Raw genomic sequence first — 14,591 nt, forward strand, 5'->3', positions numbered from 1 at the left:
AAACATTAATGTCTAAAAAATAAGGAATAATATTATATTTAGGGAGAAATGAGCAAAACTTTTAATGATGAAACAAAAAACACATAAAGTATTCATAAATCTGACCAAGTATATAACCAAAAATATCTACATAGCAAAACAAATTCAAAATCAAATAACAAGTCAGAAAATTAAGTACATACATAAAGATTTTTTGAAAAGATTATTTCCTTAGTATATAATTGCTCATAGAAGTATGACAAAGAAAATAATCAAAAATATTAATAGACAATTTAAAGATAAATACAGCCCTTCACTTTTAGTCTGTATGTGTACCTTGTTTTGAGGTGGGTCTCTTGTATACAGCATATATAGGGGTCTTGTTTTTGTATCCATTCAGCCAGTCTTTGTCTTTTGGTTGGGGCATTCAACCCATTTACATTTAAGGTAATTATTGATAGGTATGGTCCCATTGCCATTTACTTTGTTGTCTTGGGTTCACATTTATACAACCTTTCTGTGTTTCCTGTCTGGAGAAGATCCTTTAGCATTTTTAAACATGTGAAAGATGCTTAAATCAATTATATTTAAAGAATTTCAATTAAAGTACACAAATGAACTATAAATTCTTTAATGAATGAACCATATTGTCACATCCCCAAAAACTGATCACTGGTTGTTAAGAAGGTAAACAGGATATTCTCAGACTGTGGGCAGAAGTGTAGGTATAACCTCATGAATCATTTTGAAAATAACTGTGAATATCAACATTTTAAACATATATTCCTTGTGACCCAAAATCACTACTTCTGGAAACTAACATTTCTAAGAACACATAATCAAGAAGTTACATATTTATCGCAGAATTACACATCACAGGAAAAGATTGGAAATGACGTGAAAAGTACTGGATACACTAATTCAGGAATCTTATAAAGGAAAATCACATATTATAAGAATAACTGAGAATGAGATATATATAGACTGTTATGGAAAGATCCTTACTGTGTTTAATAATAAAATGTAAATATTTATTGCAGACATTTGTACACATAAACATAGATAAATATGCCTTTTTTTAAAAATGCTTGAATAATCTTAAGAAACAGACTTATGACTACTCTGGGGAAGAACACTAGGAAACACGGAAAAGGATGGATAGGTGGTTTGGTTTTACAGGTCATTTTACTAAGCTTTCAAGGAACAAATCATTCCAACTGTACATGAATACTTCTTATGAAGGCAAAGAAATAGAGGAAAACAATAGAATGGGAAAGCCTAGAGATCTCTTCAAGAAAATTAGAAATACCAAGGGAACATTTCTTGCAAAGATGGACTCAATAAAGGACAGAAATGGTACAGACCTAACAGAAGAAGATTTTAAGAAGAGGTGGCAAGCATACACAGAAGAACTGCATAAAAAAGATTTTCACGACCCAGATCATCATGATGGTGTGATCACTCACACTCACATAGAGCCAGACATCCTGGAATGTGAAGTCAAGTGGGCCATAGGAAGCATCACTGCAAACAAAGCTAGTAGAGGTGATGGAATTCCAGTTGAGCTATTTCAAATCCAAAAAGATGATGCTGTGAAAGTGCTGCACTCAATATGCCAGCAAATTTGGAAAACTCAGCAGTCGCCACAGGACTGGAAAAGGTCAGTTTTCATTTCAATCCCAAAGAAAGACAATGCCAAAGAATGTTCAAACAAATGTGCTCAAAAGCACAATTGCATTCCTCTCACACGCTAGTAAAGTAATGCTCAAAATTCCCCAAGCCAGGCTTCAGCAATACATGAATGATGAACTTCCAGATGTTCAAGCTGGCTTTAGAAAAGGCAGAGGAACCAGAGATCAAATTGCTAACATCTGCTGGATCATTGAAAAGGCAATGTAGTTCCAGAAAAACATCTATTTCTGCTTTATTGACTACACCAAAGCCTTCGACGGTGTGGATCACAATAAACTGTGGAAAATTCTGAAGGAGATGGGAATACCAGACCAACTGACCTGCCTCTTGAGAAACCTGGATGCAGGTCAGGAAGCAACAGTTAGAACTGGACATGGAACAACAGACTGGTTCCAAAGAGGAAAAGGAGTGCGTCAAGGCTGTATATTGTCACCCTGCTTATTTAACTTATATGCAGAGGACATCATGAGAAACGCTGGGCTGGAGGAAGCACAAGCTGGAATCAAGACTGCCGGGAGAAATATCAATAGCCTCAGATATGCATATGACACCACCTTTATGGCAGAAAGTGAAGAACTAAAGAGCCTCTTGATGAAACTGAAAGCAGAGAGTGAAAAAGTTGGCTTAAAGCTCAACATTCAGAAAACTAAGATCATGGCATCTGGTCCCATCATTTCATGGCAAATAGATGGGGAAACAGTGGCTAACTTTATTTTTCTGGGTTCCCAAATCACTACAGATGGTCATTGCAGCCATGAAATTAAAAGATGCTTACTCCTTGGAAGGAAAGTTATGACCAACCTAGACAGCATGTTAAAAAGCAGACATTACTTTGTCCACAAAGGTCAGTCTAGTCAAGGCTATGGTTTTTCCATTGGTCAGGTACGGATGTGAGAATTGGACTATAAAGAAAGCTGAGCACTGAAGAATTGATGCTTTTGAACTGTGGTGTTGGAGAAGACTCTTGAGAGTCCCTTGGACTGCAAGGAGATCCTACCAGTCCATCCTAAAGGAGAGTAGTCCTGGGTGTTCATTGGAAGGACAGATGTTGAAGCTGAAACTCCAATACTTTGGCCACCTGATGGGAAGAGCTGACTCATCAGAAAAGACCCTGATCCTGGGAAAGGTTGAGGGCCGGAGGAGAAGGGGATGACAGAGGATGAGATGGTTGGATGACATCACTGACTCAATGGACATGGGTTTGGGTGGACTCCAGGAGCTGGTGATGGTAGGGAGGCCTGGCATGCTGCTGTTTATAGTGTCACAAAAAGTCGGACACAACTGAGCAACTGAATTGAACTGATATATATATGTATATATTTTATATGTGTATTATATAATTTTAAAACTATTTTTAAATGTGCAAAGGACATGAACAGCAATATCACAAAAGAAAATATATAAATGATAAGTAAGAACATGAAAAACAGTGCTCTATAAAATTAGCAACAGAGAAGCAAGAAATTAAAGCCACAATAAAGTACCAAGATCCAAAGGAAAATAACTACAAATGAAAAGAATGTAGAACAATTGGAACTCTCTTGTGTTTAGATTTATGTTCTCATTTTTACTGCTAATATTTCACACTGACAAACTCATACATACAAAGAAAGAAAAGTACTGTAAGATGGAGCCTTCTGGGTTTTGTGGCTACTTAGCCCTCTGAGAAGTGAACAACAGCATTTGCACAAAAACTCATACAGGTCACACACACACAAACACACACACACACACATACATATATATATCCCAAGTTACTTTGAGTAAGAAGAATAGAACTGTAGACCAACCAATTCCTGATTTCTAAATCAGGAATAAGCCATCCACATACATAGTCAACTGAACTTTCACAAGGGTGTCCAGAAAAAGAATGATTTCTTCAGTAATGGCTTGTGTACTCTGGATAACCACATGCAGAAGAAGAAAATCAGATCCTTATCTCAGAGTATACAAAAAATAAAACTCAAGATGGATTAGACTTAAATACGAGACAGGAAACAAACAAACAAACAAAAATTACTTGAAGACAACACAGAGAAAATCTTGACATTGGTCTAGGTAATGATTTTTCAAATATGACACCAAAAGTAAAAGTAGAAAAGTGGGGCTGCATTTAAAAAAAAAAACCTGCACAGCAAAGGAAGCATCTGGAATAAAAAGGCAACCAGTGAATTGCAAAATATTTGCAGCCACAGCCACATGTCTGATACTGGGTTAATATCCCGTATACATAAGGAACTTGCATAAATCAATAGTGAAAAAACAATTAACCTAATTTTAAAATGGGCACAGGAAATTTCTCAAAAGAATACTTACAATGGCCAATAGGTAAATGAAAAAGTGTTAAATGTCACTAGTCATCAGGAAAATGCAAATCAAAACATCAGTGAGGTGTCACAGTTACATGGTAATTATAAAAAACACAAAAATAACAAGTGTTGGTAAAGATGTGAAAAAAAGGAAACCCTTGTAAACTGACAAAGCAATTATAGAACATAGAATGGAGATTTCTCCAAAAATTAAAACTAGAACTACTTCTGACTCAGCACTCTCACTTCTGGGTATATACACAAAGGAATTAAAATCAATTACGCTGAAGAGATATCTGGACTCATGCTCATACACAATAACTGGAATACGGAAATAATACATATGTCAGATATATGGGTAGATCATGTGGCGGGTGTGTGTGTTTAATCGCCATGTCGTGTCAGCTCTTTTGTGACCTCATGGACTGTAGCCCACTGAGGCAAGAATACTGGAGTGGGTTGCCTTTTCCTTCTCCAGGATACGAAGCACATATATATAATAGAATATTATAGTTTTTTCCTTAAAAGGAAACTTCATTTGCAAGAGCATGAAATGAATCTGGAGAACATTACGGTAAGTACAGTAAGCCATGTAGACAAGGGAAATGCTACATGATATTACTTATATGTGTGTGTGCCTGCTGTCACTTCAGTTGTGTCCAACTCTTTGCAACCTTATGGAATGTAGCCTGCCAGGCTCCTCTGTCCATGGGATTCTCCAAGCAAGAATCCTGGAGTGGGTTGTCATGACTTCCTTCAGGGCATCTTCCCTACCCAGGGATCAAACCCCTGTCTCTCATGTCACCTGCATTGGCAGGTGGGTTCTTTATCACTAACACCATCTGGGAAGCTCCATTACTTATATATGGAATCTTAAATAGTCAAACCTATAGACGCAAAGAGTAGAATGCCAGGGAGGGAGAAATGAGCAGAGATTGAAAAAGGGGAAACAAATTTCAGTTATGTAAGGATGAATAATTTCTGGAAGTATGCTATACAGTGATGTGATTATAGTTAACAATATTGCATTGTACACCCAGATTTTGCTAAGAGGATGGATCGTGTTATCACCACAAAAAATGGTAACAACATGATTGATAAATATGTCAATAGTTTGATTGTGGTGATTATTTCACAATGTATACTTATATCTAAATGCTGTTATACACCTTAAAAACAAAATTTTATTTGTCTGTGATACATCAATAAATCTGGAGGAGGAGGTGGAAGGGAGAAAGAAAAACAGCTTTTAGACTCAAGAACTTTCAAAAGGCTGCCATTAATTGTGTGTCTTCACTGATCTAGCTCTCAAGCAATCAATAATGGTTTCCAAAAAAGTTTTAATAATTGATAAGAAAATACAAACTCTCCTATGACAGGAGTCAACGGGGATTCTACATCACATGTCACACACAGGAATTATGCCACTTTGCTATTGACAAGACATTCAGTTTTCTTAACAATCCAGGTGATGATAGAAAAGAGGGACTCTCACAGATTTAGGTTCCAGGTGAAGGGAATACTGAGCTTCTCCACTGGCTCAGCTCATAAAGAACCTGCCTGCAGATGCAGGAGACACAAGAGACGTGGGTTTGATCCCTGGGTCAGGAAGAGCCCCTGGAGAAGGAAATGGCAACCCACGCATGTAATCTCATCTGGAAAATTCCATAGACAGAGAAGCCTGGCAGGCTCCATGGGATCACAGTCGAACACATCTGAACTCCCAAGCACACGTAGAGGAAAAACTATTCCCCACTTTACAGTGAGTGTTTCTCCACACTGTCATTCCAGAATACTTGCTTCTAAACAGAGCCTTTCCATCAAATGAGATAATTAATTCCTAGGAGAGAAAGCAGCATCTATAAGACATGGTCCCTGGACCTTATCAAAGCCTCTTTGAATACCTATGAGTATCCAAGATTTCTTTTTGTGTCCACAGCAGGTGGGTGTGTTCATACATAATCACTCAACTATTGATCTATGAAGTGGATATTATTATTCTAACTTTATAGTTGATAAAACAAGAATGTAAGGTACCAAAGAAGTGTACTTCAGATGAAAGAATTTGCAATTGGAAGAGCCAGGATTCAAACTGGGTCTTTTCTGACCCAGTTTTGTGTTGCTGTTCACCTTTCTAGAACAAGATTCATCATGGGCAGAAAGAACCATTTGAATATGCTTCCTTCACACTCTGTTTCTTGTGCTGCAGAACCACTGACATTTATTCAAAATCAGTTCTCCATAGTATTTCCAATGAACCCATTCTCAATTCAAAATCAGAAAGCAAGTTTTCTGTGAAGAACATTTGAGGCTTTAGAAGCTAGATGGAAAGATTTAGACTTCTAAGAGCCCTTTCATCTTTTAAAACAGGTTTTATGAGATATAATTGATATACTAAGAACTTATACATGTTCACTGTATAAAATTTCTTAACAACTGTTCATTTCAGAGTTAACAAGCTCTTCTCAAGTGTTGCACCTTTTATACTGAAAGTTACTTGCTATAAGTTAGTTTGAACATGGAACTTCTCCTGAACACATTCAAACATCACTAAAATCATGTGAAAAGCTAAGGTAAGTTTTTCAATAATGCTAATGCTTATTTTAATTTGTTACTTCATGTGTATAACTCATTATTTTTCAACACTTTTCAAATATAGTAAAAGATTATTTTATCTGCGTTTCAATTTTTCAAAAGATATTCATAAATATTAACTTAATTTGAGACTTGAAGAGGTTAAGGAAATTGAGGAACCCAGCTCTATGACAGCAGGCACCATGCTTGGCCATGAAATATCTTCTTTAATGATCAGGACTAATAATGAGGATAAAAACAAAATTTAATTATACTTCACATACATGAAAGAGAAAATTACAAATATCAGTAGCATAAATCACCAGTAGTCTCATCAAGTACAAATATGGAGACCCTTTCTGGGGAAACCCGCTATGGACAATAACAGCCTCTGTTGTTTCTTTGAGAGTAAAATTAGTAGCAGTTCTTCTGGAGCTTGAAGCATGGTTAAACAGTTCTCTGTATTACTGCTCCAAATGTTAATTCTCCACAGCTGTATACGCAGTCACAAAAGTAACTAAAAGTTCTTTTTGTGTCCACAGCAGGTGGGTGTGTTCATACATAATCACTCAACTATTGATCTATGAAGTGGATATTATTATTCTAACTTTATAGCTGATAAAACAAGAATGTAAGGTACCAAAGAAGTGTACTTCAGATGAAAGAATTCACAATTGGAAGAACCAGGATTCAAACTGGGTCTTTTCTGATTCTCAAACCAAACCATTTAACCAGCAGCATAGACCTTCTCAACATTTTGCAGAAAAATCTGGGGTCCTATTCTTTGAAGTGGTATCAGAGAAGGGAGAGTTAGGTCTGAGGAAGAAGTCAAAACAAAAGGGCTATTCAATGAATTCAGTACCACAGTTTCCTTACTACTTGGGAGTTCAGAGATATCAATGTGTGTGTGTGTGTGTATGTGTGTGTGAGTACATGAAATTTATCAGTATAAATTTGCTTCTCAAGTAGAATTAAAGTAATCAAAAGTATAATAATTATGGTCATTTCAAAAGGAGGTTACTAGTTCTCCATTGTTTATTATAACATGACAGTATAGAGCATGGATTAAGATTTGGAGCAAAAAATAAAGATGCATAATCTGAACTAATCTTAGCCCTGCCTAAATTTTTAGCTGCTTGGCCTTGAACAGAATCCTTAATTTCCCTATGCTTCTATTTCCTAATGTGTAAAATAAGCATAAAAATGATGATAGTAACCATCTTGTAAGTTTGTATCAAGTGTTAAAACCAAATGTCTGCATAACACTTAGAGCACACTCAGTGTGCAGTTTTAGTTAATATTAGCATTTTTATTAAACTATTAACATTAGTCTATGGGATTGTTTCCTCATGTGCAAAATGAATGATACAATACCAACCATGCAAATTGTTATTGCTGGGAAAAGAAAGCATGTGATAGTATACTATGAACATAGCAAAAAATCATTGGAATGTACATGCTATACCTATTGCAAAGTAATTAGGTTTAGTCAACCTGCATTATGAATACTTTTAATTAGCTCTTGTACCCATTCTTGGGCTTTCCTGGTGACCCAGTGGTAAAGAATCCACCTGCCAATGCAGGAGACATGGGTTCAATCCCTAGGTCAGGAAGATCCCCATGGAGAAGGAAATAGAAACCTGCTCCCGTATTTTTGCCTGAAAAATCCCATGAACAGAGGAGTGTGGAGCGGCTATAGTCCATGGGGGTCACAGAAGAGTCGGACATGACTTAGCAACTAAACAACAAAAGCAACCTGTTGGGAAGAACCTGGAGGAGGGCATGGCAACCTACTCCAGTGTTCTTGCCTGGAGAATCCCATGGAGGGAGGAGCCTGGTGGGCTAGAGTCCATGGGGCCGCAAAGAGATGGACAGGACTGAAGCAGCTTAGCAGATGCACACTGCAGTGTTACTCCTGTTTCAACTATTCTAAGTGCTTTGCTACTGTGGTTTCTCTCTCCATCTTCCACCCGTTCACTGAAACCTGCCAACTTCATCCAAGACACACAAAATCTTTAGTAGAATAACATCCAAGATTCTCTCTTCATCAGATTTCTTTCATCCTTCCACTCATATTTTCAATGACCTTCCATGGTCCCCCATTTCTTAGAGAGTAAACGGAAAATTCCTAAGCTTTACATCCATCCTTTACCTCTTTTCACACTTAATTGCCATTATCTGGGAAATACACGACTTCAAGTTAGACTCTGAACCATTTCAGATGATTAAAGTCTCCGGCCCATGGGTTTACAGAAGTTCCTCACATCTACATTATTAAAAGAATTTTCTCCTAGGAGGTAATTGGAATAATCTTAAGAACTCAGAATTGTTTCTTCATTAAAAAAAAAAAAAAAAAAAAACAAGAAAGAATTCACACTCGGTAAAGTCTGGGTATTTATTACTTATTAGAATGAAGAAGTTTAATAAGCTTAAGAATGCATAAATTAAAATTATGTTTTCTTTTGATAGCTTTGGACAGTGAATGATGGATTTGTGATCTCCAAAGAAGAGGTTTAGCTTCAGAATCAGGGACCACGCTTGATCACTCAGAGCCTTTGTGTGGCAGAAGTCTTATTACAATGAAAAGGACAGAGAAAAGCTTCTAACATAGACATCAGAAGGGGGACTGAGAGGGCCTCTTATCAAGTCTTATCAAGGCCTTATATACTTTTACCAGACCCACTCCCAAAACATACATCTTAAATTCAAAAGATTAGAACTGACAATAGAAAGGTCTTACCAGACCCACTCCCACAACATACGTCTTAACAAGATTAGTCAGAAGGTTCCCTTAAGAAGGAGAAACATGTCCTTGAGCAAGAGCCATTGTTGTTACATAATCATTAGTACAGAGCTTAATGAAAAACCTACCCTTGAGCAAGATGAGTTGTCTTGTTGTGTAATCATTAGTTCTGGGCTTAAAGAAAGTTCATTTTAAAAGTTATTGTCATGAAAACTCAGTTTAAGAAAAAAAACATGGGCTTAAAGAAAGTTAATTTTAAAGATTATTGTCATAAAACCTCAGTTTAAGAAAGAACATTTTATGTGACTAAGACAAAGCAATGTAGAAAAAGATGTTTATATCTTTCTCCTCCTCCAGAGCCCTGGACCATTTCTCTTTGAGGGCCCTAGACTCCTTATCAACCTACCTAAGAATTAACTCTCTCACTTTTAGGTCAGGAATAAACCATTTCATGAAACACATGGAGAACAGGAACAATGTGACAGAGTTTGTTCTACTGGGGCTCACAGAGAATCCAAAGATGCAGAAAATTGTATTTGCTGTGTTCTTTGTCATCTACATCATCACTGTGGTAGGAAATGTGCTTATCATGGTCACCATCACTGCAAGCCCATCTTTGGGGTCCCCCATGTACTTTTTCCTGGCCTATCTCTCCTTTATTGATGCCTGCTACTCCTCTGTGTGTGCCCCTAAGATGATTGTAGATTCACTCCATGAAAAGAAAACCATCTTATTTAATGGATGTATGACCCAAATCTTTGGGGAACATTTCTTTGGAGGTGCTGAAGTCATCCTGCTCACTGTGATGGCCTATGACCGCTATGTGGCCATCTGCAAGCCCTTGCACTATACAAGCATCATGAACTGGCGGGTATGTGGGCTGCTAGTGGGAGTGTCATGGGTGGGAGGCTTTCTTCATGGATTCATACAGATCCTCTTCATCTTCCACTTACCCTTCTGTGGCCCTAATGTCGTAGACCACTTTATGTGTGACCTGAACCCTTTGCTCAGTCTTGCCTGCACTGATACCCACACTCTCGGGCTCTTCATTGCTGCCAACAGTGGCTTCATCTGTCTGTTAAACTTCCTTCTCCTGCTGGTCTCCTATGTGGTCATCTTGCGTTCCCTAAGGGCCTACAGCTTGGAAGCAAGACGAAAAGCCCTCTCCACCTGCATCTCCCACATCACAGTGGTCATTTTATACTTTGTGCCCTGCATATTTGTGTACATGAGACCTGCAGCTACCTTACCTATTGATAAAGCAGTTGCTGTATTTTATACTGTGATAACTCCCATGTTAAATCCCTTAATCTATACCTTGAGAAATGCCCAGATGGAAAATGCCATTAGGAAATTGTGTAGTAGGAAAGTTACTTCAGGTGTCTTATAAATGTGCTTTAGAGCCAAACATTAATTCGTCTGATACAAAGGTCAAAGTGTATTTTGGATGATTTCAACAAGGAGTATGTAAAGAATAAAGAAGTAAATTATTCACTGCAAATTATACATTCTGCACTGAGGGGAACAGAAATAAGTTCTCAGAAAAAGAGAAAAACATGTATCAAAACCATTCTTTCCATCTTTAGAAAATTCTCCCAAATTGAGGTTTATTTTTACTAGTTTCAACTTTGTATGTGGATTCATAGATTTTTCATCTAATAAAATGAAAGAAGTACTAAGTAGATTAGTATTTACCAGTAATCTCTCTAACAACACAAAGAGATTGTTACAATGTTGCTATTATTCCAATTTTACAAGTGGTGGAATTGAAGGAAAAGGGATGGTGTCGAAGCACATACACCAGTCAGTGATCAGAGTCAGACCCCTTTCCCTGACCGAAGTCCTGAGTGCCTTCATAGATAGCCAAGAAATGATAGAAAGGGAAGATAATTACTAACTACCTTTTATTGAGACAGAGACTATGCTGGACACGTTGTGTATAGTACATTTCATTTTGCTACTATAACTAAAAATCCAACAACTTTTCATTGCCAACTGTTCACTTTATATATTATAGTTGATCGTGATTTGTTGGCTGTAACATGCAACTATTTTACTGTTATAAAACCCAACACAATAGTGGGTTTTGATGAACACATTAGAACAATTATCCTCCAATTAAACATAAATATATTTAATAATAAAATTGTCCATTGAACATTTATAATAGTTGAATCGAGATTGCATGATTTTTTTAAAATTTCCTAGTAGGTTTCATAGCACTTACCATTGTTCATGTCACCATCTTAGGTTGGAAAACCATCCATAAGTGTGATGACTCAAATAAAAGAAACTCTTGATGTCAGATAGGAATTTCTATCTATTAAATATGCAGTCATAGTCCGTAAAGAACTTGCCTGGCATATTATGATAGTTTCTTCAGAGTAGCACAATTTCTGTTTAGTAATACACATTGAATGAATAAATAAAAGGTGAAAGCAAAATAAAATCTCAAAAAAATAAAGAGGAAAAAAAGGCACTGTATTTGAGAGAATTTTTTCCTACCTTTTATTTAACTTTATTTAATTCAGATTCTGAGAATTCTAGGTGAACTGTTTAGGGAATTCACAATTTCTTTTATTCTTTTTTTTTTTGAGAGAAAGAAAGGAAAACTGAAATTATCAGCAATATGAGCAAATAATTTACCTTGATGTTTTTCCTGTCTCAGCAAGATTTCATTATCTTATATACATATGAGCTATTCATATTATATTTCTCTGTTAATCTTTACCTTTTGGCAACATTTCATTATTAAAAACTTTTTTAATCTGTGACTATATCTACATACAAAGCAATTTCATAATAAATGTTTTCCATTATTCCTCTGTCCTTCATTCATTTATCAGTAAATATTTTTGAGCTCAAATAATGAATCAGACAAATGGACATTTGTTGGGTCTTCAGTGACTAATAAAAACAGATTTAGGTCCTGCCTTCTCAGAGTGTAGGACCCATAAAATTATACTCTAGAGCTCTTGTGACTACAGGCTGAATTCAGAATCTAGTTTAGACTACATCCTTTCTTCTCCTACCACAATAGCTTCATTAAATCCCTTCTCCTTCCATAAAATCCCATCTCAGGATTTGCATCCAGGGAAACCCATCTAACATGAAGAGAGAGAGTCAAAGAAATATTTGCAAATTATAGACAAAAGAACTTAATAGAAACTTGGTGAATAACATTGTGGAATGGCCTTTTGAAAACAATTACATGACCAGATAGGTGACAGTTTACAGTAAGACCTGGGACAAAGTGCTCCTGAAAGCTGACATGCTCTATGTCAGAAACAAATATATGCCAAGGTTTCTCCTATAATGAAGACATACTTAATGGTGAAAGGTTGAACGCTCACCTCATAAAATCAGAACATGTTCACTTTCATCACTTCTATTTAATATTTTCCTGAAGAGTAATGTCAGAAAAGTTAGACTAGAAACAGAAATAAAAGGTATACAAATTGGAAAGGAAGAAGTAAAACTATACTAACGAATGACATTATCTTATGTAGAAAAAAAATCTAAATAATCCACACACACAAGAAAATTATTAGAATCAATACAAAACTAGCTATATTTCAATATACTAGGAATTAACAATTTAAAAATTTTTTTTAAATAGTTATGTAGGCAGAACTATCAGAAAGAATAAAATGCTTATGAAGAAATTTTACCAAAGTGGTGGATAAACTGTACACTAAAAACTGAAAACATCACTAAAAGAAGTTAAAGAAGACCTAGGTAAGTAGAAGGGCTTTCCGCATGGCTCAGTGGTAAAGAATCTGAGTGGGTCCCATCCTTGGGTTGGGAAGATTCCCCAGGAGGAGGGCATGGCAACCCACTCCAGTATTCTTGCCTGGGAAATCCCAAGGACAGAGGAGCCTGGAGGGCTGCAGTCCACGGGGTCACAGAGAGTCAGACGCGAGTCAGGGAGGAAACAGCAACGCAACAGCATGCTTACTGAGCCATGAAAACTCAGAGTTAAAAACTTAAATAACAAAGATGCTTAAATCTGTTCTATTATACCACCTCCAAGTGATTGTTCATCTCTGCCTGTGTTCTTCAGTGAAGGATTAATGAGGTACCAGAGCATAACCAATAGTGAAATTATATGAAATTATAAATCTTCCAACAAATTAGATGCTTGCTTATTTTTAAGTTTTACAATAAAAAAAATTATTACCAACAAAAAAGGGAAGTCTTACTTAAAGCTGTATAATAAGCAAAAAGTATGTAGGATAAAGAGTCATATCCCAGTATATATCTCAGTTCTGACTTTAACTTAAGGCTTGGTCATATTACACCATATATTTGAGCGTCAGTGTATAGAAAATGGGTTCAAAGAATTAAGGATAAAATTCTTATGCCACTTATCAATTAATTGCCTCTGAGCTACATATAAACCCATTATTACCGACTCCATATTAATGAAAATGGATCCTGTAAGCATTTCTCGCTGTCCTTGACCTGACATGATGTTAAGCTTGATCAGGAGACGTGTTCCAAGAGGCATCTCCTTCTGGATTAAGTATGTTTCTTTTTCATCTTGTTCTGGCTCTGTAGCTTTCAACACTGTGTGTGTTACAATCGCGGGAGGCAGGAGGGATGGCACCCACTGGTGCTTCCTCCGCTTTTACTGACACTCCCACGGACACTTTCCCCTTGGGTCGCAGTGGCCCGTCTACAGGGGGATTCCAATCAACTGCACAGGCACCCCAGTCATCAATCTTCCAACTCAGCCTAGATGTACTGTGTGCGTGTGTTAGTCACTCAGCCGTGTCCAACTCTTTGTGACCCCATGGACTGTAGCCCGCCAGGCTCCTCTGTCCATAGAATTCTCCAGGCAAGAATGCTGAATACATTTCCTTCTCCAGGGGATCTTCCCCACCCGGGGATCAAACCTGGGTCTCCTGCATCATAGACAGATACTTTACCGTCTGTGCTATCAGAGGGGTGTTTTCTGCCAGGCTTTCTCCACCTGCACCCAAAATGGGTTTTTCCTGCTTGTCCCTCAAGGCCTTAATTCCTTGTTCATGACTTTCAGTCAACCATCGCTGCAGTGAAGGCTCCTGTCTTGCCAGTTCCAGAGACATTTCATGCCTGCCAACCTCTTCAGCGATCAAGAAATAGTTCTGGACCAAGGCAACCCTGTCAAACTTTTCCACCATTCAATGGATAGCAGCTACACCTTCTCCATGAGACTGGAATCACAAGTTTGGGGAGGATGCTCACATTCTAAATGTATTCCTAAAAAAAAAATAAAAAATAAAAAAATAAATGTATTCCTTTGGATACTC

At 37.1% G+C, this 14,591-nt stretch overlaps 1 protein-coding gene across 1 annotated transcript; it reads left to right on the forward strand.

Moving 5' to 3' along the window:
* The first annotated feature begins 9,748 nt into the window (after positions 1-9,748).
* On the forward strand, positions 9,749-10,687 carry LOC122700239 (olfactory receptor 4C46-like). The gene has a single exon (XM_043912996.1). It carries the CDS (start codon positions 9,749-9,751, stop codon positions 10,685-10,687), a length of 939 nt encoding a protein of 312 aa, XP_043768931.1.
* Positions 10,688-14,591: the final 3,904 nt, after the last annotated feature.

The sequence above is a fragment of the Cervus elaphus genome, chromosome 1 (assembly GCF_910594005.1).
Source record: "Cervus elaphus chromosome 1, mCerEla1.1, whole genome shotgun sequence".
Taxonomy (NCBI): domain Eukaryota; kingdom Metazoa; phylum Chordata; class Mammalia; order Artiodactyla; family Cervidae; genus Cervus; species Cervus elaphus.